This window comes from Sturnira hondurensis, unplaced genomic scaffold (genome assembly GCF_014824575.4).
Source record: "Sturnira hondurensis isolate 20B ecotype Veracruz unplaced genomic scaffold, ASM1482457v3 Scaffold0006413, whole genome shotgun sequence".
Classification (NCBI taxonomy): Eukaryota; Metazoa; Chordata; class Mammalia; order Chiroptera; family Phyllostomidae; genus Sturnira; species Sturnira hondurensis.
Genome location: NW_028079044.1, coordinates 11,317,623 through 11,345,306, shown reverse-complemented (window position 1 = coordinate 11,345,306; position 27,684 = coordinate 11,317,623). Strand labels below are relative to the sequence as shown.

Here is a 27,684-nt window from a genome sequence, read left to right as displayed (position 1 = left end):
AGACCCCTGTGGTTACTGTTGGGTGCTTGCAACTTCCAACCCCACCACTGTGAAGGTGACAGACCCAACCTGCAAGCGACAGGTTCATACAACTGAACTGTCAGTGGTGAGTGGGGCAGGCTCTACCCAACACTGGGCTTTAATGGGTCAGACCAAGATCGCACACTTATCCTCCTTTAGATCCATTGATTTCTGCTAGCAGTCAGGTCAATCAGAGTAGAATGCGCCACACTCCTTCCCTTTGGCTGGGGAGGGGAGGGGCAGATGTTAGGTAGCAGGATGCAAACTGTTAGAAGCTGCCACATAATATTTCTTGCTTTCCTCTGCCACAGCTGTCTCCTATTGGTAACATGTTATTTGAATGAATGAAAATGTGCTCTGCTCTGGCTGGTGTGGCTCAGACAGCGCAGGACTGTGGGACTGAAGGGTGGCCAGTTTGGTTCCAGGTCAGGACACATGCATGGTTGCAGGCTGGGTCCCTGGTTAGGGTCGTGTGAGGTAACCGATCGATGTTTCCTCTCTCCTCTTCCTTTCCCCTCGCTCTAAAAAACAAATACATAAAATATTTTTAATGCGCTCTTTCCAACCCCCCCCCCCCTTGCAAACGAATTGTTTCATTAATATAAGGTGAGAAGTCTAAGAATAGGCAGTGAGGCACGTAGCTGGGGAAGAGGCGCCTTTTTCCGCCCATCAACCCTCTAAACTAGCAGAGACTCAGCACTGATCCACACTATACAGGAGGCACACACCTTAGATCTGCAACATGAGAAGATTTGAGTGACTTTTGGCCCTTCTCGGTCCCTGTAGCGTCCCTAGTTACTGCGCCCCTAGTAACCGCCCTCCCCAAGCAGGGCGCAGCTGGGTAACAGGCCGTACCAGCTTCCCCGCCCCGGGCCGGCGCTGGCGCTCAGGCCTCGGTGGCGTGGTGATGGCCGCCTCGCACCAAGCGGCGAAGCTGGCAGCCGACAGTCGCCAAATCCCAGTAAATCCCAACATCGGAGCGCGGGTCGCCCAGTATGAACACGAGGACCTATTAGAGTCTCTGGCCAAGGTGGTGGCGGCCTTGGAGGAAGAGGAAGAGGAAGAAGAAGAAGAAGACCATAAGGCGGTGCGGCGGGCGCCGGCGCTGGTAATGTAGGGGCTGGACGTGGGCTGGGGCTGGGTTCTGTCTGGCTGGGTGCAGGCTGAGGGCTTGTACGCGGATCCCGCTGCGCTGAGCGACGGGCTGGCAAATGCAGTATCCTGTCCAGATCCTCCCTTCCCGGTAATTTGGCCCACCACCTTCTCTCTGCCCCATGGAAAACACTCAACACCGAGGCATTAAAACGTCTTTTAATTTTTACCAAAGAGATTGTTGTAAAATTTTCTTGGAAAGCATTTATTTCACTCTAGCCCGTAGAGCACAAAGCACAGAACCCTACTCCTTATCATGTAGCATGCCAGAAGTAGATAATCCCTTTTCTTTTTAACTTGAGGAAGACATTGATCTATCTACCCCCACAGAGCATAGCCCTTAAGATGTATCAGAGTTGTGTTTTGTTGTCACCTTTAGGGCTCTGTTATTAGTGTATCTTAATGCGATACATGAGAGGCAATTTTTAAAACCATCGAGAGTTCAGTGATAGGTCAGACAGGTATATTAAACATCCAGAGAAGCAAATTACTAACGACCCATTATTTCCTAAATGGCTCTTTGGGGTGTGTATTGAAATAGCCTTTTCACTGCTTACTTTTCAGTGTCACATGTATCACGAACACCTGTGCACCAGGTAGAGGGCTGAGTCTGCCATCTGCTCTATTCCCTTAAGAGATAGAAACCTTGAATTTTAACTATCAATCTGCAGATATACACTCCAGTTAAAGATGCTTAATGCCATTTTTCCAGGCCTCTCAAATACAAAAAGAAAAAGACATGACCTAGGGCTAATAGAAATCACTGAATACTTCGGAATTCTAATCTCCTCTATCTACACTAAAACTGCTAATGAGAAAACTTGGAGAAACCTTTCTTACGGTAAGCATTTCACCAACACCCTTAAAGTACTTAAGATTATCCAAAGTAAGACAGATTGAGACTCTGAACATGAACCAGAGTGAGAGTTGTAGGACCAGTTTCATTCATGATGAAGCTTCCCCTCAACACGAGTTTCAGCAGCCAACAAAGGAGCCAAAGTGATAGGGGAAAATTTGGAGTCCTAGATTATGACTCCAAACATCCAGGATGTTTCCTTATCTATAAAAAAAACCTAAAATAACTGTCTCTCTTTCTTGTGTCACTAGGATGTTATGAGAACCAAATGAGAAAATGTGTGTCATATCTAAGGAACAGTTTGTATAAATCAGTAGTAATAATAATAATTACTGCCAATGGGACCGTTATTGGAACAACCTGCCCAACAATTAAATTCTACTTTGGCTTGCTGTGCTAGAGGAGTCTGTCAGTTCTATAGTTGTAGTATGTTTCCAGAATGCCTCGTTAGACTTCAAATTATTACCTTAGGAAAGGTTAATTTATCTAATGAGCTAGTTTTAAAGGGACAGGATTCTACTAAGAAAAAAGAATAGGAAGCAGAGTCTTGAAGAATCCAAAAGCAAACCTGATAAACTGCCATTCACTGCCTGATAATAGATAGCCCAAGGACACTGGGGTGGGGAAGGAGCACTAAAAAGAGCGAGCGCAGGAACCAAGCTGGCTTAGTTTTCCACCTTGGTTTTTAAAGGTTAATTTGGTCCAGCTTTGTCATTAGTAAAATATAGTAAACCCAGATACTCTAGCCGCCACAAAATATGGATTAGGGAACCGACTGTCACAGTAGGTCCCTGTCAGTCCTTTGACAAAGCCTCCCTCCCCCTCACCCCACAATACCCTCATAACTATGTTCATATGGGCACTGATACATGTTCCTTTTTTTTTTAAAGCATGTTCCTTGAATCTGGCCTCATTTGGAGATACCCGTTCATAGGCCTTATGTGGTTGATGATGACATGGGTAAAGCAATATTCTCTAATCCATAATTAAAATTTCACTGACTTTCCTAATGGGATGGTCTTCCCTTTTCAACAAATATTGAGCATTTATTAAATGCTAGTCATTGACTATTCAGTGGTGAATAAAGTAGACATAGTTTCCAATGTGGTGGAGAGGTTAGACAATAAAAAATCAACAGTCAGCCCTGGCTGGTGTAGTGGATTGAGCGCGGGCCTGCGAACCAGACGATCATGGTTCGATTCTCAGGGCTCATGCCTGGGTTGCAGGCCATTTCCCAGCAGGAGACCTACGAGAGGCAACCATACATTGATGTTTCTCTCCCTTTCTACTTCTCTTCTCCTCTAAAGATAAATAAATAAAATCTTTTAAAAAATTAACAAATGATTTCAAGATGGAAAATGCTGAGAAAGAAGTGAACAGGCTACTATGATTTTAAAAAGAAGTAGGAGGGAACCTATTTGAATTAATGAACATTTAAGTTGTGCTTGATAGATGAAAAAGAGTTGCCATTTGAAGAGTGGCTGTGGGAAACGCATTCCAAGCAAGGAGAACAAGCATATGCAAAGGCCTTAAGATAGGAAGATGAAGAGCTTTATGTGATCAAGAACTAGAAAAGGGGAAGAATGGGTGGGGGGAGGAGATGAAATTGGAGAGGTAAATAGGGCCTAATTATTCAGGGCCTTATAGACCTAGGTAAGGAATTGAGTATTTACTATAGAAGCATTGGGAAGTCCTTGAAGACTTTTAAGAGATCTGACACATTTACATTTTCTTTAAAGTTGTTAAATATATTGATTTTATTTTTTATTTTTTTATTTTTGTCCATTGAGGCATTTTACTTGCACATGTGTATTACATCCCTAGAAAAATAGTCCCAGGATTTTTCCTCCTGTGTGTTTTCATCTTGCTTCTTTATGGTCCATGATGCCTGTTGTCAGTACAGTGAAACCAAACTGATGGGATGGAAGCAGGTTGTTTTGCCGTTTTTCTAGATCTTTGAGTTGCATATCAAATCTGGGGTTGATTACTGTACACTTCTTCAACCTGCTGGTAAGGCTCACAACAATTTTCCCAGCTCTGTGGTCATCAATAAGTTCAAATTCACCAATGTAACGATGCTTCATCATCACAGTTAGAAATCAGATGATGACTTTGTAGCACAGCCTGATAAGAACCTGGCATTTGCCTCCTTTTTCAGCATTGTTGATACTCTTGAGAGCGTCAGCCAAGGACATTCATGCACCATTATGGCAGCGTGGAAAGATGGCAGAAAGGAAAAAAATATTGATTTTAGAGAGAGGAAGAAACATCAGTTTGTTGTTCCACTTATGTGCATTCATTGGTTGATTCTTGTATGTGCCCCGACTGGGAATCAAACCAGCAACCTTGGCATAGCCAGACAATGTTCTAACTAACTGAGATACCCAGCCAGGGCCCCATTCACACTTTTTATAAAGATTTTATTTATTTATTTTTAGAGAGGGGAAAGGAGGAAGAGAGGGAAACATCAATGTGTGGTTGCCTCTTGCATGCCTCCTACTGGGGACCTGGCCCAAAACCAGGCATGTGCTCTAGACTGGGAATTGAACCAGCGACTCTTTAGTTCACAGGTCAGTATTCAATCCACTGAGCCACACAAGCCAAGGCCCTTTTCACATTTTTTAAAAACGATTCTGATGGCTTTGTGGAGAATGATTGGCAGGTTTGGCAAAGCAGAAGTAAGAGACCAGTTAGGAGTCTGTTGGAGTGATTCAGGAGCCATAGGTGGTGGCTGGACCTAGAGACCTGGGAAGGTGGCAGAACTGGACAGATTTCTCTACAATAGATAGGATTTACTGTTAAAGAATGAATGTGAAGGCCAAGGAAGAAGAAGAAATCAAGAATGCTCATCTCCAGGTTTCTGGTTTGACCAGCGGAATGGAAGGTAGTTCCATTTACTGAACCGGGGACAACTTGGGGAGGAATGGGTATCGAAGCTGAGTAGTAATCAGGGTTTGTTTTGAACATGGTAACTTCGCGATGTCTGTGAAACTACCAAGTAGGTATGTGTAGGAAGCAATTGAGCCTATGAAACTAGTTCTATGGCTGGAGATTTCAATCTGGGAGTTTTCAGCACTTTTGAAACTGTGGGAATGGATAAAGTCACTAAGGGAGAGAGCAGAGAAAGAAGGGGCCTTATATAGAAGTCTTAAAAAAAAAAACCCAGCAAAACCTCATTTAACAATCAGAGAAAAAGGAGACAAAAGAGAGGAAGGACCAGCTACCAGTGGTAGGATTATCACAAACGGGTGGAACTTCCCCACTCATTGGTTCTAATGATGAGGGAAAGTGTCAAATACTAAGAGCAGGGACATTCATCCCTGAAGCAGGGGGAAAAAGAAAAGTGGCACAAAAACAGGCACTTTTATAGATAAAAGGATGAGGGAATTTTTTTCTGATGCTTTCTGTTTCCTCTTTTAAGATTTGATTTCTTTTTAGAGAGAAGAGAAGGGAGGGAGAAAAATAGGGAGAGAAACATGGATGTGTTGCCTCTTGTATACTTCCAACCAGGGACCTGGCTCACAACCCAGGCATATGCCCTGACTGGGAATTGAACCAGGGGTCTTTTAGGTTTGCAGGCCAGTGCTTAATCCACTGAGCCACACCAGACAGGGTTGGTTTTTGTTTTTTGGGGTTTTTTTAACGTGTTTTTATGTTGGTGGTCCTTTTTTCTTTTTTTAAATATACTTTATTGATTATGCCATTACAGTAGTCCCATTCCCCCCCGCTTTATTCCCCTCCACCCTGCACACTCCCTCCCACCCACATTCCCCCCTTTAGTTCATGTCCATGTGTCATAAATTATTTAGCTTTTACATTTCCCACACTACTCTTGCCCTCCCCCTATTTTCTCCCCACTGTCTATGCTACTTATTTTCTGTACCTTCTCCCCTCCTCTCCTCCTCCCACTCCCCTGTTGCTAACCCTCCATGTGATCTCCATTTCTGTGGCTCCCCTCCTGATCTAGCTGTCCTCTTAGATTGCTTTTGTTTTAGGTGTGGTTGTTAATAACTGTGAGTTTGCTGTCCTTTCACTGTTCATATTTTTTATCTTATTTTTCTTAGATAAGTCCCTTTAGCATTTCATATAATAAGGGCTTGGTGATGATGAACTCCTTGAACTTGACTTCTTTTGAGAAGCATTTTATCTGCCCTTCCACTCTAAATGAAAGTTTGGCTGGATAGAGCAATCTTGGATGTAGGTCCTTGCCTTTCATGACTTGGAATACTTCTTTCCAGCCCCTTCTCACCTGTAAGGTCTCTTTTGAGAAATCAGCTGACAGTCTGATGGGAACTCCTTTGTACGTGACTGTCTCCTTATCTCTTGCTGCTTCTAGGATTCTCTCCTTCATGTTAATCTTGGCTAATATAATTATAATGTGCCTTGGTGTATTCCTCCTTGGGTCCACCTTCTTTGGGACTCTCTGAGCTTCCTGAACTTCCTGAACTTCCTGGAAGTCTATTTCCTTTGCCAGATTGGGGAAGTTCTCCTTTATTTGTTCAAAGAAGTTTTCCACTTGTTGCTCTTCCTCTTCCCCTTCTGGTACCCCTATAATCCGGATGCTGGAACGTTTAAAGATGTCCTGGAGGTTCCTAAGCCTCTCCTCATTGTTTTGAATTCTTGTTTCTTCCTTCTTTTCTGTTTGGTTGTTTCTTCCTTCTGGTCCACTCCCTTGATTTGAGTCCTAGTTTCCTTTCCATGACTCTTGGTTCACTGTGCATTTTCCTTCATTTCCCTTAGTTTAGCCTTCATTTTTTTCATCTAATTTGTGACCAAAATCAACCAGTTCTATGAGCATCCTGATCACAAGTGTTTTGAACTGTGCATCTGATAGGTTGGCTATCTCTTGGTCACTTAAAAGTATTGGCTCTGGGACTTTGATTTGTTTTCTGTTTGAGCCATTTTGGGGGGGGTGCTGGTCACGCCTGTTATGTAGTGAGTGGCAGAGCCTCAGGTGTTCACCAGGGCGGGGCAACTCAGTCACTGGGTTGTGACGCTGTATGTGGGGGCAGGGTCAGAGAGGGAATAATGGTGCTTGCTCCACTCTCTCTTGGATTTCAGTCCCCTCTGCCACTTCCTATAAGCCGGCACCTTTTCTGTTGGTACTTTTAGGCTTTATTTCACGTCGCTGGGGCCCTGGGTTGTGCAGTCTGTCTTACTACCCGTTTTTGCCTTGTTTGTCTGTGCACAAATGTGTGACCGTGGTCATCCCCGCACCGCCTGCCCTCCCGGGTCTGGCTGCCACTGCCTTTTCCTGCCGCCAGGATCCCTCTCCACAGGCCACCAACTCTGTCCCTCTTACCGGTCTGGTTGAATGGTTGTTGGACTTCCGTACAGTTCAATTTTTTCTGTTCTGGTTGTGATTTTGTTTCTAAATCTTTGTTGTTTTTAATTTCGGTTGTGTGAGGAGGCACAGTGTTTCCACCTACACCTCCATCTTGGCCAGAAATCAGTTTTGTTTTATTAAATAAGAGTTATTGTGGGCAGTTGTGGGGGATGGAAGTGGGAGCAGGTAGAAGAGCAAGGGAAAGGTGAGCAGTATGGCTAGCGGAGTGTGAGAGGCAGGTACCAGACAAAGTACCTGCCTCATTAGAAATTGTTCAGATTTAAATTTAGTATTAATATTCACAAAATATTCTTTTTCTTTTATTTTTAAGTGTTTTTGTTGATTTGAAAAAGAGAGGAAGCAGGAGAGAGAGAGGGAAACATCGACTTGTTCTTTGGCGTATTTATGCAATCACTGGTTGATGTGTGTGCCTTGCTTGACCAGTGATCAGACTGCAGCCTTGGAATATTGGGATGATGCTCCAACCAACTGAACTACCTGGCCAGGGCTCTTTCTTTTTTTTTTTAAGTTATAGTTTACTTATAGAAGTAATACATGAACACACTTTCCTTTAATTTTATTTTTTATTTTTAATTTATTTATTTTTAGAGAGAGGGGAAAGGAAGGGAAAGAAACATGTGTCGGTTGCTTCTCACATACCCCATGACTGGAGACTGAACCTGCAACCTGGGCTTGTATCCTGACCAGGAACTGAACCTGTGACCCTTTACTTTGTAGGACAACGCCCAGCTAATGAGCCACACAGGTCAGGGCAAATACATTCTCCTTTTAAAAATGTCAAGTATTACAATATAAGGCTTAGGCCCTTTTAATGCCTGTCCCCACCAAAGGAAAGGAAAGTCTGAGGCCCTGCTCCCTCCCTAGTGGTAGCCACTGTTTTGAAACTGATACATATTCTTCTGGGCTTTTTCCTACCTACAGTGTACATAATATTTTAACATACAGTAGCATTTTATATGCACATATAGTTCTGAAGCTACCATTTTTAGGGGGTTTACCCATGTTAGCACATATAGATCTGTCTCATTTCTCACAAATTCTTTTAATGCAAAAAATTTTTTTTAATTTTTTAAAAATTCCAGAATTGCAGATGATGTTAGATAGAGCATACCACAAATAGTATTGAGTGCTGATTACTAATGAAACACATTCGCTGGAAGGAGCCATCATCTAAATGGGTCAAGCCAATCTAGGAAAGATTATCCCCTAATCTAGTGGCTGCGTGCACAACAACCACAAAAAGCTGACTAATTAAAGGGAAAGGGTGCTCCTTTAGGCTGTTGGAAAATAATGTCATTGGTCTAGGTTATTTGATCCACTAAAATGTTTTCTTCTGTGTAAAGATAAAGATGAAATTAGATTTGGAATTCACTTATTAGCCATTTTTCTGTGTTAGGTAAAACACTGTGGGATCAGTTTATCTGAAAAGTTTAGGCTAGCATTAAGAGAACTAGACAGCGGTGGTTGGTGTGGCTCAGTGGATTCAGCGCCGACCTGTGAACAATTACCAGTCAGGGCATATGCCAGGTCCCCAGTTGGGGGGCGTGTGAGAGGCAACCTGTCGATGTATCTCTCACATGTTTCTCTTCCTGTCTTTCTCACTCCCTTCCCCTCTCTCTAAAAGTAAATAAATAAAATATTTAAAGACTCCTCAAAGCAACAAAACTCTTTAAAAAAGTATTAAACAGAAATGGAATGGATATTGTTAAAAGTCAATGCATAAGTATAAATTATCAGGCCTGCCACATCTCTTCAGAAGCTACTTTGGTATCCTTTTTTAGTTTCTTTAGGACCAAATAAACTTTACCCTTTAATGTAAAATGATTGTTATAAGGCCTTCTCTTAAGGGTGTTATAAGAGATTGTGTGGAGATTACATGGATACTTCTGTGTAAAAAACAGTCCCGTGGACTGTCCTCCCTGTTTCAGTTTTATTTTTTAGTAAGCCCTTTTCTTAATCCTTAGTAGAATGTAGATCTTTAGAGCAGCCAGTATTTCTTAGAAGGATTGAGTCCTTTATGAGGGGATACCTCTCCTCTCAGTAGAAATAATATTTTTTAGCTGTACACTCATTCAGAAATTTATGGAACATCTGTCACTAGTCATGCACTTTTTCTAGGCACTGGGGGTACTACCGTGAACAAAGCAGACAAATTCTTGCCTTTGTGATGCTTCGTTTTTGAAAGGGGCAGACGTACAAATACACAGATAAATATATGCAGAATGTCAGTTACTGGTGAGTCCATATGAGAAAAAGCAGAAAAGGGATACTGATAATGACTGGGTGGAGAAGTTGTAATTTCCAATGGGGTAGCCAGTGAAGACCTTGCAGAGGAGATGACATTGAATAAGGGCCCTGAGGTGATGTTGCTGATTCTGCGAGCATTGGAAAAACTGCAAACTGGCATTGGCCACTGCTGCTGTTCAAGGGAAGAACCACTGCCAGGCTGACTCAAGCAGACAAGTGGACAGAGTACTAACAGGAAGGAATAGGTCCCTACTTCTTCCTCTAGCCCTACAGTCTCCCTCTAGGCCTACTTTAGGCGAAGTCAACTGGGCAGCTGGCAAAGCAGAAACATGGTTTATAGAGTCCCAGCATTACCTAGCATGGTATGGAAGGGTGGCAATGGAGGAGAGAGACAGTAGTTTAACACCTGGCATACCTACTATATGTATTGTAAAATTGGTGCTCAGAAGTTAGGACTCATGCCCTGGCTGCTGTAGCTTAGTGGATTGAGTGCTGACCTGTGAACCAGGGGCTCGCTGGTTTGATTCCCAGCCAGGGCATATGCCTGGGTTGAGGGCCAGGTCCTCTCTCTAAAAATAAATAAAATATTTAAAAAAAAAACACACACAAAAGTTTTTGTGCTCATGTTGCATGGCTAAGAAATGCAGGACCTTAGCTTGAATGAGAATTTGACACTGTATCTGTAATCTTTCTTCCAAGCCATGAGAATGCTCCAAACTGAAAAGTTACTTAACTTCCATACAACCCTTTTATATTTGGAGGTTCCTAAGGGGGCTGAAACCAAGTGACCTGTGAGTAGTTAGGAACCAATAGTGACCCAAAAAAAGGAAAACCACCTCCTGCTTGCCCTAACCTTCCTTTCCTAGCTTGCTTCCCAAAATTGCTAGCTGGGCGCATCTCGCTCTCCACCATGCCTCCCACCCCCACCCCCTGATCTTGTCACTCCTCTGCTCATACCTTTCAAGCTTTCTGTTGCCTTGGTTGGGACTCTTGACTTGCCCTTTTCACCTTGTTTCCCATCCTCCCCTGTGCTCTGTATACCCTGTTCTGCCCCGCCCACCCCAGACTGTTCACCTGTCTCTGAGTACACCATGCCTGTTCCTTCCTCTTGTAGCTCAAAAAACCCTTCCTCCCCTTGGGAGGAGTGTGATGTGTCTTTGGAGCTTAACACTGGGCATGTGGTATAAATCCAAGCCCTACTATTTACTAGCTCTGTGATTGCAGGGAGGTCACCTAAGTCCTCTGAGCTTCAGTTTCCTTAGAAAGAAGACCCTGGCTGGCGTAGCTCAGTGGATTGAGCGCGGGCCTGCGAACCAGACGATTGCGGTTCGATTCCCAATCAGGGCACATGCCTGGGTTGCAGGCTGGTTCCTTGCAGGCCAACTCCCAGCAGGGGACGCACGAAAGGCAACCATACATTGATGTTTCTCTCCCTTTCTCCTTCCCCTCTAAAGATAAATAAATGAATAAAATCTTTAAAAAAAAAGAAAGAAAGAAAGAATACCCGCCAGTTGCATCATCATGATGTAATGTACGATGAATGTTCTAGCACTGTGCCTTGGATTTTTTTGTTTTTCACTGCTTCCCTAAACTTTGTCCTCATCTAACATCATGTCTCCATCTGGCTCACCCTTGCAAATTCTGCCNTCTCTCCTTCCCCTCTAAAGATAAATAAATGAATAAAATCTTTTTAAAAAAAAGAAAGAAAGAAAGAATACCCGCCAGTTGCATCATCATGATGTAATGTACGATGAATGTTCTAGCACTGTGCCTTGGATTTTTTTGTTTTTCACTGCTTCCCTAAACTTTGTCCTCATCTAACATCATGTCTCCATCTGGCTCACCCTTGCAAATTCTGCCTCTTCTTTTCCCCAGGTCAGAATTAGGCACTCCTCTGAGCTCTCGTGGTAACTGATATTATGACATACATGATCACTTCTCTGTCTGCCACTCAGCTGGGAGCAGCTCACAGGCAGGAATCAGGAGTTCTGTCTCATTCAAAGTCTGCTGTCCATTGTTTATGTACATGGCTGCCCCTAAATTAACTGGAAGCTTCTTGAGGGTGGAGTTTTATCTGATTTATATTTTTAAGCAGCTAGCTGAAGGCTTGATGTCCGTAAGTATTTAATGAGTGAGGAAGTTAAAAAAGTACTCATTTCCACAGCTAAGAAGGCAGTGATGAGAAATACATGTAAAAACAGTAGAAGATATCAGAAAATTTTCTTAAGTGAATTGTATTACAGTAAAGCAACTCTCTGAGTCATAGGTTTATTGGTAATAAATTTCTGCATACTGGTTCTACTGAAGAAAACTTGTCTCTAAGTCCACATAGTATGATACAGTCCTCTTGTACACTGTTTTTTAGCCTATTTTAAAAAACACCGTATCTATAACTTTTATATACAAGTGGCTCTTCTGCATTTTATCATTGAGAGTAGCTACTTGGATTTATTTCATGGTGTCATAATCAAATTGAATCTATAATTTTCTAAGGCAAATACACTTTTTTTCATTCTGAGCATGTTTCAAGCAATAGTCTAAATTTAAGACCATGGTCACAACCTTTTATGTATAGTATTCATAAAAACTTCAACTGTTTCTCAGCTGAGAAAATTTTAAAATTTCTATGTTTATGGAGAAAGTGGAATTTTTACCTCTATAATTGCTTCAGTTAAAAGAACTATGAGCCCTGACCAGTGTGGCTGTGTTGGTTGGGCATCATCCCTCATAGCAAAAGGTCACTGGTTCAATTCCCAGTCAAGGCGCATGCCTGGGTTACAGGTTCAGTTGCAGGTTCAGTCCCCATTTGGGGCATGTACGAGAGGCAGCCAATCAATATTTCTCTTACATCCATGTTTTTCTCCCTTTCTGTCTCCCTCCATTCCTTTCTGTCTAAAAAATAAATAAAATCTTTTTAAAAAAGAAAAGAAACTGGTATGGGGTAGGGAGGAGAAGATGTCAGACTCTTCCAGGCATGACCTACATATACTAGAATAACTACACTTTGTGTAGTTATAATACTGTACTATCCTGTTGTTTTCTTTTCACTCCCAAAGTCCCTGTCACCCAGGAGAGCTACTGCTCTTGTTGCCCTCAGGAGCAGCTGTTCTGAAAAGTACCTCCCACCCCCTTCCTGAGGTCTCCCCTGCACATCCAGAAGGGCTTGATGAGCCGGTGAGAACTGTGTTCCCTCTGTCCTACTGCCCTCATTCCCCTCTTCCCTGTGGTGTCTCCCCTGCCACACCCTGTGGCCCACACTGTAGGAGCCCAGCTCGTGGAGGGTGTTACGCTGTGGTTGCTTGGTTTGCAGCAGGAGGAACTTTGTTCTTCATCTCATTTATCACTTACAACACTGAAGGAGACTCTAAAAGATAGTTTGGTTCTATCCTATTATAGTGTATAGCATTTGTTTTTTGGCAACTTGGTTTCTCTCTCTTGTTCTTAATAAAATGTCATGAGGGGAAAATGTACATAGGCCACAAGTAACTTATAATCCATTAGTGTATATATGTAGCCCACAAATAAGAAGCAGCATTGAGAATCAGTGTCAACTTTGTCTTTCAATTCCAAACACCACATGACAGGTTTTTTTTCCCTCCTATCAGACTAATTTTAACACCATTTCCGGGATGAATAAACAACCATGTATAAGCTATGAGGACCCTGTGGACTTTTCTGATATTTACCACTCTAATGAAGAATATTTCAGGAAACTAGAAGAGCTGAAGGCCGCCCACATGGAAACTATGGCAAAATTGGAGAAAATGTATCAGAATAAATTAAAGTTAAAGGAAGTTCAGCCAGTGATAATTAGGGAAGGAACTTCTAGCGCCTCTTCTAAGTAAGTTTGTACATGTTATTTGTGGGCTGTAAAATAAAATGTAAACTTAAAAGTGCAAAACAAAATTATTTCAGATTTTTTTTTCAAGTAGCCCTTTGTACTTTTAATTGTATATGGAGGAGGGATTTTATTTGAAATGTTTAATGCCTTATTAACCTACCAGGTGGCATCTTGCTTTGAGGGTCATTTGGTGGCCATTTGGTCTTTTCTCTCAGATCTGTCATTCATAGAACTGTAGACATGTATGCAGATATTTAGTCTGGGCCATTTAAAAATGATGAATATTAAAATTTAATTTTAAAAGCTCTTTATGTTATGGGGATTAACATGAGCTCATTAAAGATCTGGTACAAAAGGTTTAGAACTAAGACATAAATTGGATTCAAGTTTTCAAAATAGTCTTCAATTTCAAGACCTAGTTCTGTTATAAACTCACTTGTTTTGAAACTTGAGGCAAGTCCCTTAACTCATCCACTTGGTCTGCACTGATTGCACATCTCCTGTGTGCTAGATCTTGCCTGGACACTAGGGAGTCAAAATCGAGGTGCCCTCAAAGAGCTTAAAGACTAGCTGAGAGCCAAATATTGCAATACAACGTGATATAACAGTGTTAGAGAGACAGAGGGAAAAGCAGTTGGTTGTGTCAGTGGGGGGACACAGGCAGGGATTTTCTACTGAAGTGTCATATCTGAGTTTAGTCTTTGAGGGGGCAGGTAGCTGCGGCAAATGCAGGAGGCAAGGAAACCACGTGTGCAAAGAAAGGCATGGCGGTAGAAGAAATCATGTTGTATGTGAGGAACTTCACGTGATTGGATATGACTTAGAATGATGATTGGGGTAACAAAAGGTGAGAGGTAAGACTGGAAAGGTAGGAAGGGACTAATATTAAAGGGCTTTATAATCTATACTTGACTTTATAACAATGACAAATCATGGAAAAGTTTGAAGAAGGAGAGTGACATGATTAGACATACATTTTAAGATGTGACTATGGAAAATATGTGGATAATTCAATTCAGAGGTTAGACACAGGAAGCCTCAACTGTCTTAAAGACAGTTCCTATCTTCTAACTGATTATACCTTGATCTAAGAAAATATATAATTCCTAATTTTTATATTTGGTCACATACAACTGAAAGTATAATATAATATTCTTCTCACTTAGGTCTGTATCAGAAAAGAACTCCTATCACCCTATCTCGTTAATCACATCGCTTTCAGAACCTGATTTAGGTCATGCTTCCTCCTTGATTGTGTCTTCCTCTGAAGATGAATTGCCCAACTTAGAAAAAGAGAATCCTGAGAAAAACAGAATGATGTCCTATGCTAAGGAGCTCATCAACAACATGTGGACAAACTTTTCTGTTGAAGAGTACATTCAGTATAAAGATGATGACTTCCCAGCAATGGAAAAAACAAAGAAAAAACCCAAAGAGTGGGTGCCAAAGATTACAGTACCTGAGCCTTTTCAGATGATGATTAGAGAACAGAAAAAAAAAGAAGAGAACTTGAAATCTAAATCAGATATTGAAATGGTATGCAACCTACTCAAAAAACAGGAAGAAGATTCAGAGTGTAAGAAAAAATTCAGAGCCAACCCAGTTCCAGCATTTGTCTTTCTACCCCTTTATCATGATATAGTCAAGAAAAATGAAGAACGGAGGAGGATGATGAAGGAGAAGAGCAAAGAAGCTCTTTTGGCTTCACAAAAGCCATTTAAGTTTATTGCAAGGGAGGAACAGAAGCAAGCGATCCGGGAAAAGCAGCTGAGAGACATTTTTAAGTCTAAAAAGAAAACAAATCGATTTAAAGCCAGACCTATACCTCAGTCTACTTATGGTGCAACTACCAATGACAGGGTAAAAGGATATGAGCTCTGTAGAAACATTAAGATACAGCCGAGAGCCCAAGAACTTTTACTGAATTCATCCCCTCTCCCTTGTAGACCAGCTCACAGAAGTTTTGCTGCAAGGAAGCCCAAGTGTCCTGAACAGGCTGAGAAGTTGAAGTGTAAATGCAAATCTAGGAACCAGACTGCTGATTTTGGAGAACTTCCTGAGAGAAGTCAAAAGCACCTCTCAGAACAGAAATGTCCGAAATTCCTAACAGTCTGCAAACCATTTGATCTTCCTGCAGCCTCACATGCATCCATTAAAAGAAAGAAAATTTTGGCAGATCTTGAAGCAGATGATGAAAACTTAAAAGAAACACGTTGGCCTTATGTGTCTCCAAGGCACAAGTCACCAGTAAGGAGTCCAAATGCAAAGCCTATGCCTTATAACTGCAACCCTCCAATGCCCACAATATCTTCCAGAGGAAGAGAACAAGCCACAAGGTAAATATAACTTGGGTACAGTACTGACCGACTTATGGTTCCTAACATAGTGTCTGCAGTGCTATTGATTTTATGTTGGTGAATTTGAAAATGTGAAGAAATTATTATATCTGGTAATATTTTACACTGTAATATAGAACATTTTGCTAGAGGGAGTGTTAAAAATGTATTTTCTGTTTTATGAATCCATGGGAATAGAAAAAGTGATAATCATTCTATTGATTTCTAATTTTACAAGTCAGATTCTTCTCAAGAGATAGCCTTTTTTCAACCTTTGATTTATCCTGTGTTAAATCTTGCTAGCAACATTCTCATTGGCTTAAAGTGAATTAAGCCTTAGTTTGTTGCCCTCAGGAGATCGCTTGAGGAAAAGAAAATGTTGGAAGAAGAGAGAAATCGGATCCTAACTAAGCAGAAGCAAAGAATGAAAGAATTGCAGAAACTCCTGACAACCCGGGCTAAGGCTTATGACTCACATCAAAGTTTAGTTCAAATGTCTAAATCCAGAATAGAATCTTTCAGGTATGAAAAAACTCCTGAACCTCCAGACCACTGGTTTTCAAACTTTCTTTTTTTAATCAGTAACTACCAATATATGAACAGTTTAAGAAGAGTATTAGTATTTTAGATTCTGGATTCAAGTAACTAACATTTACTTATACACACTCACACACTCACATTCACTCACCTCATGGTGAGAACCAACATGTGTACGCAACTGATGGTGAGCACTGTGAAGTGATGTTGATGAACAGAAATGGTTTATGTTGTGGCCATAATTAACAATCTTATGTCAGCATTTCACCTTTTTCTTTATATTAGTTTTGATTGCACAGTACAATATTGAGAAAAATTTTAATTCACACAGATAAATCTTTTTTTAACAGCTTCCCATGTAATCTCAGAATATTTAATAAACAGATATGTCAGAAAGCTTTCTTCTAAGGAACAAAGGAAATTGGTAGCACAAATTAACACATTACTGTTAATTAACATCAATTATAAGAAGTGTCAATTAACGTGTGTGTTAATGTTTAGAGGTACGTGTTGCATTTTGTCGTGATTTTAATATAAATATGATAAAAATATTCCAGAACACCAGAATTCTGCAGAACAAAGTTTGAAAACCAGTGTTCCAGAGGAACATTTTTATGTTAGAAATAAACATAAAAATGTTCATGTTTAAGTAGGAAAATAACTTCCCCAAAGCTGGGTAAGTAATATGATCTATTAATTTTTAATCTGATCTATAACCCCCCCAAAATCTATATTTTCTTTTAATTACAAGTTATTTCTTTTTAAACATGTATTATATATAATTATATTCCTTTATAATGTATGTTATATATATATATATTCCTTATAATGTTTGTCAGTGTAATTCATTGGTAGAATGAGCTTAATTTGATAAACTTGAGCAAAAAATTCCTTAGAAATATACTATTCATCCTTAGAAAGTAAACTATTTTTCATAATACCAACTTGTATATAATTAAGCATAATTATAATTTTATAGTCTAATTATTTTCTCTAATCCATGAAATCTTATTATCTTGGTAGAGTTAGTGTATTTTACATAGATAAAATAGCATAGTTTAATTCATTATAAGATCTTGCCCAAATAATAAGTACACTTACTGTGAATTTATGTATTTTGATTTCTATTCCTCTAGGTCATAATCCCATACTCCCCATTTCTTCCCTGACTTGTTCCCATTTAATTATTTTTGTCACCAACCTATAGCAAATCTCATTTAAGGGAATAAAGAGCAAGGTCTTATTTTTGGAAGAAATTCTTTAAAGAGAAGACACCTACACACTTATATATGAGATAAAAAAGGCATTCATTCATCTTTTCAGGCCAGTTTGCAGTCCCTTAATAATTTTGTCTTAAAGAGTTCAGAACTTTCAGAGTACAAAGACCGCTCCCAGGATGGAGAGAGAATGTGTGCTCTCAGAACCTAGACTTTTTACTGTGTTCCATAAAAATGCACCAGTCTAGAAAAGGAATGGTGTTAAATTGTAAATTATCTCATAGCTTAATTTCTGATTTGTCATCTAATCTAAATGTTATATATGCAAGTTCTTATTTCTTTTTAAAATTTTATTCCTTTTATTTGATTTTAGAAAGAGTGAAAAGGAAAGGATGAGAGAATACCGACAAGAACTAGAAGAAAGAAAAGAAAAATTAAAGACCAGGCCGTTACTATTTGAAAGAGTTGCTCAGGTTGTGTTTCTTGGAATTTAAAAGCTATTGTCAATTGTTGTTTTTAGCATCTCCAGCTCTAATTTACAGTCCATTTTTCTTAGTGCTATATAATGTATTGAGACATACTGTTTCTGTGACAGCTTCATCAAATTAGTAATGTAAGTAATTTTGCCAAAATCTGAGCATGGAATCTTGATGATGAGGCACATAAGCTTGATAAAAAACAGAACAAAGCAAACAAAAACATGCTGTTAATCTAATCATTTGCAAAATAATAGTTTCACAACCTGTTCTTAATGGCTGGTCTTTTTTCAGCACCAACTTGGCCAGATATTAAGTTAAGGCTTCATGATATGATTTGGAGGTCTTTCAAGAATTAAAAAAATGAAACAAAATGGCTAATTGAATCATATTTATTTCTGCCACTTTTTTTTAATTGAGATGTAACTGACATACAGCACCAGATAAGTTTAAGGTATATAGCATAATGACTTGACATACATAGACTGCAAAATGATTACCACAATAAGCTTAGTTAAGATCCATCATCTCATACATTTATTAAAAAAAAATGTTTTTCCTTGAGATGAGAACTTTTAGGATTTACTCTTAGCAACTTTCAAATGTCCCATACATAGTTATTGTGTTGTACATTGAATCCCCAGCAATTATTTATCTTATAACTAGAAGTTTGTACCTTTTGACCACCTTCATCCAGTTCCTTCTAGATGACCTTTTTATTTTAATCTGATCTCCTTTTTTTTAATAATATTTTTTGATCTTTACCGGAGGATATGTTTTGTTTTGTTTTTTAACTGATTTTAGAGAGAGAGGTATCGATGTGAGAGAAACATCGATTGGTTTCCTCCTGTATATTCCCTGACTGGGGATAGAACCTGCAACCTTTGGGTGCACAGGACAATACTCCAACCAACTGAACCACTTAGCTGGGGCTATGATCTCCTTTTACATGAGTTTTTTTAGATTCCACATGGAAGTGAGATCATAGACTATTTGTCTTTCTGTCTAACTTATTGCACTTAGTATAATACCTTCAAAGTCCACCCATTTTGTTGCAAATGGCAGAATTTCATTGTTTTTATGGAGGAATATTATTCCATTGTGTATATATACCATATTCTCTTTATCTGTTTGTCTTTCAGTGTACTCTTAGGTTGTTTTCTTTCTTGGTTATTGTCAATAATGCTGCAGTGAAAGTGGGGTACAGACATCTCTTCAAGATACTGATTTTGTTTTCTTCAGATATATACCCAGAAGTCAAATTGCTGGATCATATAGTTCTATTTTTAATTTTTCAAGGACCCTACACACTATTTACTATAGTGGATGTACTAATTTGTATTTCTACCAACAGTTCACAAGGGTTCTGTTTTTGCCACATCCTCACCAACATTTATCTTTTGTCTTTTCAATAATAGCCATTTTAACCAGTGTAAGATGTCTCATTGTGAAACATCACCTAATAATTTACATTCCCAATTACTAGTCATGTTGAGCACCTTTCCTATGTACCTGTTGGCTATTTGAATATCTTTGGGAAAAATGTCTATTCAGTCTTTTGCCAGCTTTTAAATTGGATTATTTGTTTTTTTTGCTATTGACCTGTATGAGTACTTTATATACTTTGGATATTAACTACTTATCAGATATATGGTTTGCAGATATTTTTTTCCATTCAGTTGGTTGCCTTTTCATTTTGTTGATCAGATTTTTTAAGCAAGTCTATAATTTTCAACCTTACCAACAGTTATTCAGAGGATTCAATTTTTATCGAAAACACTAAATTTGCACTCGGTTTTAGTCTTTCCCTTAAGAGAGATTTGTCAGTTTCAGATCATCTTCTCCTTAGTACCTAATAGGGAGAGGTTCCGGTAGGTGACATAGCTTAACAATAGGCAGAATCACTGAAGGTTACAGGTGCTGTATTGTGAATTTCAGGCTGTTACATTTGGAGCTTTCTGCCAGCATGTACCTGGGACAGATGTCATTATAAGACTGTCTTTGTTAATGACTCTTTGAGGACTAGGGACATGTATTACGGGTGAATCTACATACTATAATCTCTCAAAGTTATGCAACCTCTTACTTACTGATTTGGATATAGTGCTTGTCATTATGTAGTGCTTGTCACTGTTCTTTTAATATCTCAGTTTAAACCTTAGGGGGGAAATCATAAACTGTTTTACATTACTCAGCACAAAGTGATTGACTTTGGCTCAAAACAGTTATCTGCCGCTCCCAACTGCAAGTTTTCATATCCTCTTGTCTGGTAGATGTATCAGTCTAGAATTCCCACCCGCATTTTACATTTATTTTGCCCTAAACTAGATCCTCTTCTTTGACTTCCTGTTTTGGTTGGGCCACAATTTGGATAACTGGGAACCAGTTTTCTTCCCCATTCACTTGTCACTGAGAGAACTGACAAATTTTTTAAAATAATTTTTGGATCTGACTTTCTTCACTACTGATAGAGAAATGCTAGGTAAAACCTCTGTTGTGTCCTAGTTGAGTTAATATAGTGGTTTCACTGGTTTTCCTGTCCTATTCTCTGCAAAGCTACCCATTATATCTTTATGTTGCCATTCCCATTCCCATACAAAAATGTTAACCCTGGGTAGGTGGTTACTAACCCTTGATAACAGTGGAAATCATGACTTCACAGAACCACTCATTTTCATTTTATTTTTTTTAAATATCTTATTTATTTTAGAGAGGGGAAGGGAGGGAGAAAGAGAGGAAGAGAAACATCAATGTGTGGTTGCCTTTCACACACCCCCTACTGGGGACCTGGCCCCAACCCAGACATGTGCCCTGACTGGGAATTGAACCTTCGACTCTTTGCTATACAATCCAGCACTCAATCCACTGAGCCACACCAGCCAGGATTCTTCTCATTTTCAATTAATGGTATCAAAAGGTCATGTCATTGACTTCTCCAAAAAATACTTCAAGGTTGTTATTCCTATTGTATATTGCAGAGGAAGAAAGTTAAGTTCAAAGAAGGTAAGCAATTCATAAGACTTATAGTTATTAAGTAATGGAACTAGGTTTGGAACCCAAGTCATTGTGCTTCCAAACACAACTGAGCTGTCCTTCTTTCTCCTAGAGGATAACTCCACGAATCTTAACATGATACACAAAGTCCTCTATGATCTGATTCCTGAAAAACTCTTTAGTTCACCACTGTGCTCCCCATGCACCCTTTGCTCTATACACACCCTTTACTCTCAGGTCATCAAACCACTAGTTTCAAACTTGAAATCTTTATTCATGCTGTTTCACTCATAGAGCCTCTTCCTATCTTTCCTCCTACTCTTTCAAGTCTTAGTGTAAAATCACTTCTTGCATTGTTTCCTCTGCTTGGATTAGGTGCCCTTTCCTCTGTGTTCCTTTATTATCCTTTGCATACCTCTCTTTGAGCTCCTACCATGCTGTATGGAAATTATTTTAATGATCTCTCTTTTCTTCCAGCTAGTTACTTTTAATGTAATTAGTTACTTTTAATGTTGTTTTTTTTTTTTAATCCTCACCCAAGGACATTTTTCCCGCTTGCTTTTTAGAGAGGGCGGGAATGAGAGAGAGAGAGAGAGAGAGAAACATCAATGTGAGATACCAGTCAGTTACCTTCTCGTACTTGCCCCAGCCAGGCATCGAACCCACAGCCTGGGCATGTGCCCAGATGGGGAATTGAACCTTTGGGTCTATGGCACAGTGTTCCAACAACTGGGCCACACCAGGCCACACCAGCCAGGGCCCAGCTAGTTACTTCTTTTTTTGTTTTTATAAGAGGTTAAGGGAGGGAGAAAGAAGAGGAGTGAAACATCAGTGTGTAGTTGCTTCTAGAGTAGCCCTACAGGGCCCGCAACCCAAGCATGTGACCTGACTGGAAATCGAACCAGTGACACTTTGGTTTACAGGGCCATGCTCAATCCACTGAGCTATACCAGCCAGGCCCCCAGCTAGTTACTTTTAAAGGCAGTGGTCAGATCTTTATATTCCCAGTACCGAGCACCTAGGATAACATCTAGCACAGGGGAGACATTAAACATTTTTTGAACCAAAACTGAACTGTTATGATCAAATTAACTGGATAATGAACTGTCACTTTCTGGGACTAGCCCAGGCTGACAGTGCTACCCTGACACATTAGTGATGAGTCTCAGCAATAACAGGCAGTTTTGCCATGCTATGAACTCCTACTGTTTGTAAGCACTGGAGAAAATATGGGAAAACGAGGTGTGAATGAAATTAAACCCATAAGAAAATTTTAAATAGGTAAATTTTGTAGCTGATATTCTACCACCTTTGGCCCTCACATATGCTGTTCCCTTTGCCTGAAATACTTTTCCTGTATACCCCCTGTATACCTGAGGGCTTGTCAAAAAATAAGTATTATGTAATTATTAAATAAATGAAAGATTTACTGTAAACTTACAGTTATAAAAAAGGAAGTATTTTTTCCCTTCAATTTAAAGTGCTGATAGGAGACAAGCTTTCATCACTTGTTTTGGTTTCCTGAAGAAACAAAGTTGGTTTTTTTTACAGAGTGTTTGATAATAAAATAAATAATCATGGAGTTATTTTCATTGTTCCTTTTATCTCATAGTTTTTATAATTCTTTTGCATGGTGAAATGCAAGGGGGAAATGTTTGTTCCAATTAGGAACTATTACACACTATTCACCTTGATGTAAAATATTAAAAGGCAATTAATTCTGTATCCTGAACCACTGGCAATGACTACCATTGCCTTGGTTTTATTAATCAGAAATAGTACATTTTTCTTGCATTCTATTTTGCTGCAACTACTGGTGCTCATTAAGAACTTTTATGTAATAAATTCACTAAAACTTCATGCACTACCGATTGGTAAGTCTTCATTGTGGCCTCGCTGCTGTGGGGTTACCCCCGCCAGAGTAAGCCTGCGATCCAGCACAGAGCAACCATGCTGTCCTGTTTCTTGGAAATTGCGGGGTTTATTAACTGAGTAGATGTTAAATCAGATTTTAAACCGAATTCATATGAAGGTTTACGAGCACTAACTTTGATTAGTATTTTAATCTTTTATATTTAATTAGCTTAAATCAGAGTATACTATTCTTAATGCATTCAGAGTTAAGTTGGGGGTTTCTGTATTCTGCTTCACAGTCTTTGGGTCTTAGTTCTCATCTTACTTTGCCATGCCTTCCAGTCCCCTCAAGGCTTGTCTGTTGGCATTCATAGCCTCTGGATGCATTTTCACTTTCTTTTCTAAAAAGTGTTGTTATTCTCAGTGGGTGCATTTTAGCAGCCGTTAAAAGTGCTTGGGTTTTGTTTCATTTTTTTAGTTTTCCAGAGTGTCAGAAAATGCCCTGCTGATAGTTTTACCCACTGTAATCAGTCTTTGCTCTTTTTATTTCTCCCACGGAACACTAGACTCCATGATCCCTCATTACACTGGAGTCCCTGGACTGGGTACATGTCTGACACCTGCATTGCTGAAGTTAGGCTTTAGGCTACCTTCAAACTCCAGGATGACTACTACCACTGAGAGAAAAGCAGCATGGTGCTTGACGCACGAAAGGATCAACAGACTTGGTTTTCCCGCTTACCACTCTTGTGACCTTAAGCAAACCACTTAACCTCAGTGGGGTTGGCAGGAGCATCTTGGTTTCCTTATTTGTTAAATTTGTTAAATCTGGCTGTTCTCCCACACCCTTTCCAGTATGGGATGCCACTGGAACTGGGCCATTCCTAGGCACTTTGTTTTAGTTTGAGGTCCAGGTGGCAATTCTGGGCCCTATACTAGTTCATACCCACCCATAGCTAAAAGTGGACTAAAGCCAAGGCCCTAGTGTGTCCTCCAGTCATCTTGTGGCTCTGTAAAGCCTGTGGCCTCAGGAACTGTGACAGCTTTCAACTTACTTCAGATATGAGAGCGTCATCATAACTTCCACAGGTCCCAAAGCAAGGAAGTAACATTCTGGAGATGTGAACCCAGTTTTAAAGTCATGTTCTTTTTGTTGTAACCATTGCTTCCTCCACAGAGTAAAGGTAACAACACTGATGTTTTTATTATCTTTGATGGAGTAGAGATATTGCTTATAAAAAACAGAAGTTACAGTAGGCACATAAAAGAACTTTCTGACAACTATCACATGAACTTATTTTCCTACTGATTTTTCCAGATATCTGTAAGCCGTTATAAAAGTGTATAAAAACAGGTATAGTGTAAATAATAATTGTAGACTAAAACTCATGTGGCCACCAGCCGGGTTAACAAATAGCATTGCCACCACCCCAGGCCTGTGTGCCTCTCCCTCTCCCCTAGAGGTGACCACTGTTCTAACTTTGGAGGGATTTCCTTGTTTTCTTTGCAATTTTACCACCTATGATCTATCCCTAAACAATATGGTTTAATTTTGCCTGTTGGGGTTTTTTTGTGTGTGCAAATGAAATGAATACACACATTCTTTTGTATTTTGCTTCTTTTGCTCAGTATTATGTTTCTGAGATTCATCCATGTTATGGTGTATAGCTAGAGTTCATTCATGTTCATTGCTTTATTTTACCCAATTGTATGAATAGACTACAATTTATCCATTCTACTGTTGACAGATATTTGGGTTGTTACAAACAGTACTATTCTGAACATTTTTATAATTATCTCCCAGGTCACAGGTAGGAATTTCTCTGGGTATATACATAGGAGCTGGCTGGAGGGTGTGCATATTTTCAACCAACTGATTATTGAATTTAATTTTTTAAAAGATTTTATTCATTTATTTTTAGAGGAGAAGGGAAGGAGAGAGGGAGAGAAATATCAATGTATGGTTGCCTCTCATGTGTCCCCTGCTGGGAACTGGCCTGCAACCCAGGCATGTACCCTGACTGGGAATCTATTGAATTTAATTTTAACCCATACATTTTTAGTGGAAATGTGAAGTCTTTTGTTCTCATCTAAAAAGGTTTGTCTTTCCTATAGAAAAATGCAAGGATGGCAGCAGAAAAGCGTTATTCTAACACCCTAAAAGCACTAGGAATATCTGATGAATTTGTTTCAAAGAAAGGCCAAAGTGGAAAAATATTTGGGCCCTTCAGCAATCAAGAGATGAAAAGTTTCACTGAAGATAAAGAAAGGTAACATATATAAGATGTCTGAATGGTATATATACCTCTGCAAAAATTTACATGTACAGGAAAGCAAAAATTCCATTTTATAATATTAATAATTTTAAAAGATTTTTATTACCTAATGAAATACATTTGAGCTGTTGTAAAACATACTGACATTTTAATATGTTTGACACATTCAAAATATTGCCCAGTGATGAAATATCTTGTTTTTAAGGCAGAATAATTTAAGTTCTGACTGGAATAAACAATGAATATAATAACATACTTACAAATGAAGTTTAAAGAGTCAACCAAGTTTTGAAATAAATTAGTTCTCAGAGAAATATTTACTTTTCCAATTGGTACTTTTGTAGAGTTTTCTTGATAAATTGGAGCTCATGCACTTGAGGAAGACTGACTTCACAATGACATACATTGAAAAGGGTTTGTTTACCTTTAAACCAAATCATTTTTCCTTTGAAAGATTGATAAATTTCTTCCTCTAGCTTTAATGAAGAAGAAATTGTAGAAGAAAGAGAGGATGGGGAAGAAAACTATTTTACTGAAACCAACAGCCAGGATTCTTGCATGGAAAAAGATGAAGCCAATGAAGAGAGTGGAGAAAAGAAATCTGTTGAAGAATAAACAATCAGCAGGGCCTCCTCTCTCTGCCTATGCTGTGGTTTGCAGCACTCGGTGTTACCAGCCTTGCTTGTGCTAGGAACATGGATGAGACCCCCTCTGGTGTGTGCAGGGCTCTTGAGCCAAATCCAAATTCAGTTGATTGGTCAATTGGTCAGAGTAAGGCTTTGCCTATTCAGTTTTTAAAATTGCTACATGTGGTTGCATGCAGCAATTTTATAAGTAAAATTACAATGTAAAATTGTAAAATTTACATTTTACAGTGTTAAATTTTACCTGCAACTTTGAGGTTTACTTGTATTTTTTAAAAGCATTTGAGAACCACAGCTGTCACAACAGATTAGTCATAAAAATATACATCATGTCATTATTTTTTGCTAGAAAAAATAGCTTAGCATTGAGAGCAGAGAGGAAGTATGGGTCTTTAGTGATATGTTTGAAAAAATTTTTCTGGAAAGTATGAATCAAATATTTGAAAATTATACTATTTGCCCATTCCTTTTCTCTGCAACACATCTCACAAAATAAATCCTCAAACTTGTTTTACTAGTTAAGTTTCTTATCTGAGCCATTTTTAAAAAGTAATAAATTATGGAAAAAAATAGATACTTGCAAATTTACATTTACTTCTGCACTGAACAGTTTACTATTAAATTATCCACACTAACTTTTTATCTTTAGTTTTATTCCAAATTATTTTTATATATAAATTATTAGAAAAGTTTTTATACTAATTTTATAAACTATGTATTATGACAGATGAAAATAATTATAGCATCTGAATCATAATCTTAATAAATAATCAACCCTGTTTTAAATGTGATGAAATTGTGCATAATAACTTGTCCATGGCAAATTGCCAAAATAATTCAGACATACTTCTTTACTACTAAACCCAGTGGTGTTCACCTTTTTACATATTATTGCAGACATACTTGGTCTTTCTGTGTATGATGTTAATTTGATTTTATGAATCTATCATTTTTCCTCTTTAAGCAAATTTTCTGTTATAAGAATTCAAATGAGTCATAAAGATGTGACAGGGTGAGACATTTTATTTTATGAAAACAATCAACTTCCTTTAAAGAGCATGAACTAATACAGGTGTGTATAAGAGCATTATTTCCCAAGTGGGAGTTTATGCTTTAAATGAAGAAATAAGGTGATTTTTCCAATCAGGGGCAAATGTTTACTTGTAATTCCTTTATTATAGTTGGTGTTAAAACCATTTGTCACTATCCTTAAATTGTAAATTCCTTGAGAGTTGGTACCACTTTAAAATCCATCTTTGTATTTCTTTAATATTTTGCCTAGGGCTGTGTATATGGAAAGTACTTAATAAAGCTTTGGATGAGCAGAGAGATGATTATGTTTTTAAATTATAATTACTTTGAAGACAGTGATCGTAACAAGTAACACAGGGAATTAAAAACATTTCCTCCCCCTGGCTGATGTACCTCGTACCTCAGTGGATTGAGCGCAGGCCTGCAAACTAAAGGGTGATTGGTTCAGCTCCCAGTCAGGGCACTTGCCTGGGTTGTGGGCCAGGTTCCTGGTAGGGGGCATGCAAGAGGCAACCACACATTGATGTTCCCCTCTCTCTCTTTCTCCTTCCCTTTCCCTCTCTCTTAAAAAATAATTCCTTTCAAATTAATTGACAACTTGTGAAATACAACCCACAGATTGTAATATTTTAAATGTGACCTGCTTTGAAGGATTTGTTCCTCATTTTTCTCCTTCTCAGTTTTTTGGGAGGAGTTGTAGGACTTGCTTTTAGGAACAATCTTCAGTTTTCTTTTCTTTAAAAATGGGAATAGTATCTATCTTGGATAGTTGTAGGAAGGACTGGGTGTATGGAAAACCCCTTTGCAAACTAAGCTTTTCAAATGACAGTGTCAGAGGACAGAATATTCCTGCA

At 39.0% G+C, this 27,684-nt stretch overlaps 1 protein-coding gene and 1 pseudogene across 2 annotated transcripts; one reads left to right on the top strand and one right to left on the bottom strand.

Annotated features, from left to right (window-relative positions):
* Nucleotides 1–853: 853 nt before the first annotated feature.
* FAM161A (FAM161 centrosomal protein A) lies at nt 854–27,132 on the top strand. 2 transcript variants are annotated; one of them, XM_037048006.1, is made up of 7 exons: nt 854–1,129; nt 13,229–13,464; nt 14,631–15,800; nt 16,155–16,322; nt 17,928–18,027; nt 24,994–25,148; nt 25,631–27,132. In XM_037048006.1, the coding sequence occupies exons 1-7, from the start codon at nt 929–931 to the stop codon at nt 25,767–25,769; spliced, it is 2,169 nt and encodes a 722-aa protein (XP_036903901.1). In that variant the 5' UTR covers nt 854–928; the 3' UTR covers nt 25,770–27,132. The 2 variants fall into 2 exon arrangements, with proteins under 2 accessions (XP_036903901.1, XP_036903902.1); XM_037048007.1 differs by lacking the exon at nt 16,155–16,322.
* On the bottom strand, nt 3,790–4,238 carry LOC118988417 (40S ribosomal protein S15a-like; annotated as a pseudogene).
* Nucleotides 27,133–27,684: the final 552 nt, after the last annotated feature.

Coding starts and splice junctions, on each gene's coding strand:
- FAM161A (XM_037048006.1), top strand. CDS start 929: ATGGCCGCCTCGCACCAAGCGGCGAAGCTGGCAGCCGACAGTCGCCAA. Junction 13,465..14,630: donor ACTTCTAGCGCCTCTTCTAA/GTAAGTTTGTAC, acceptor CTTCTCACTTAG/GTCTGTATCAGAAAAGAACT. Junction 15,801..16,154: donor GGAAGAGAACAAGCCACAAG/GTAAATATAACT, acceptor TGTTGCCCTCAG/GAGATCGCTTGAGGAAAAGA.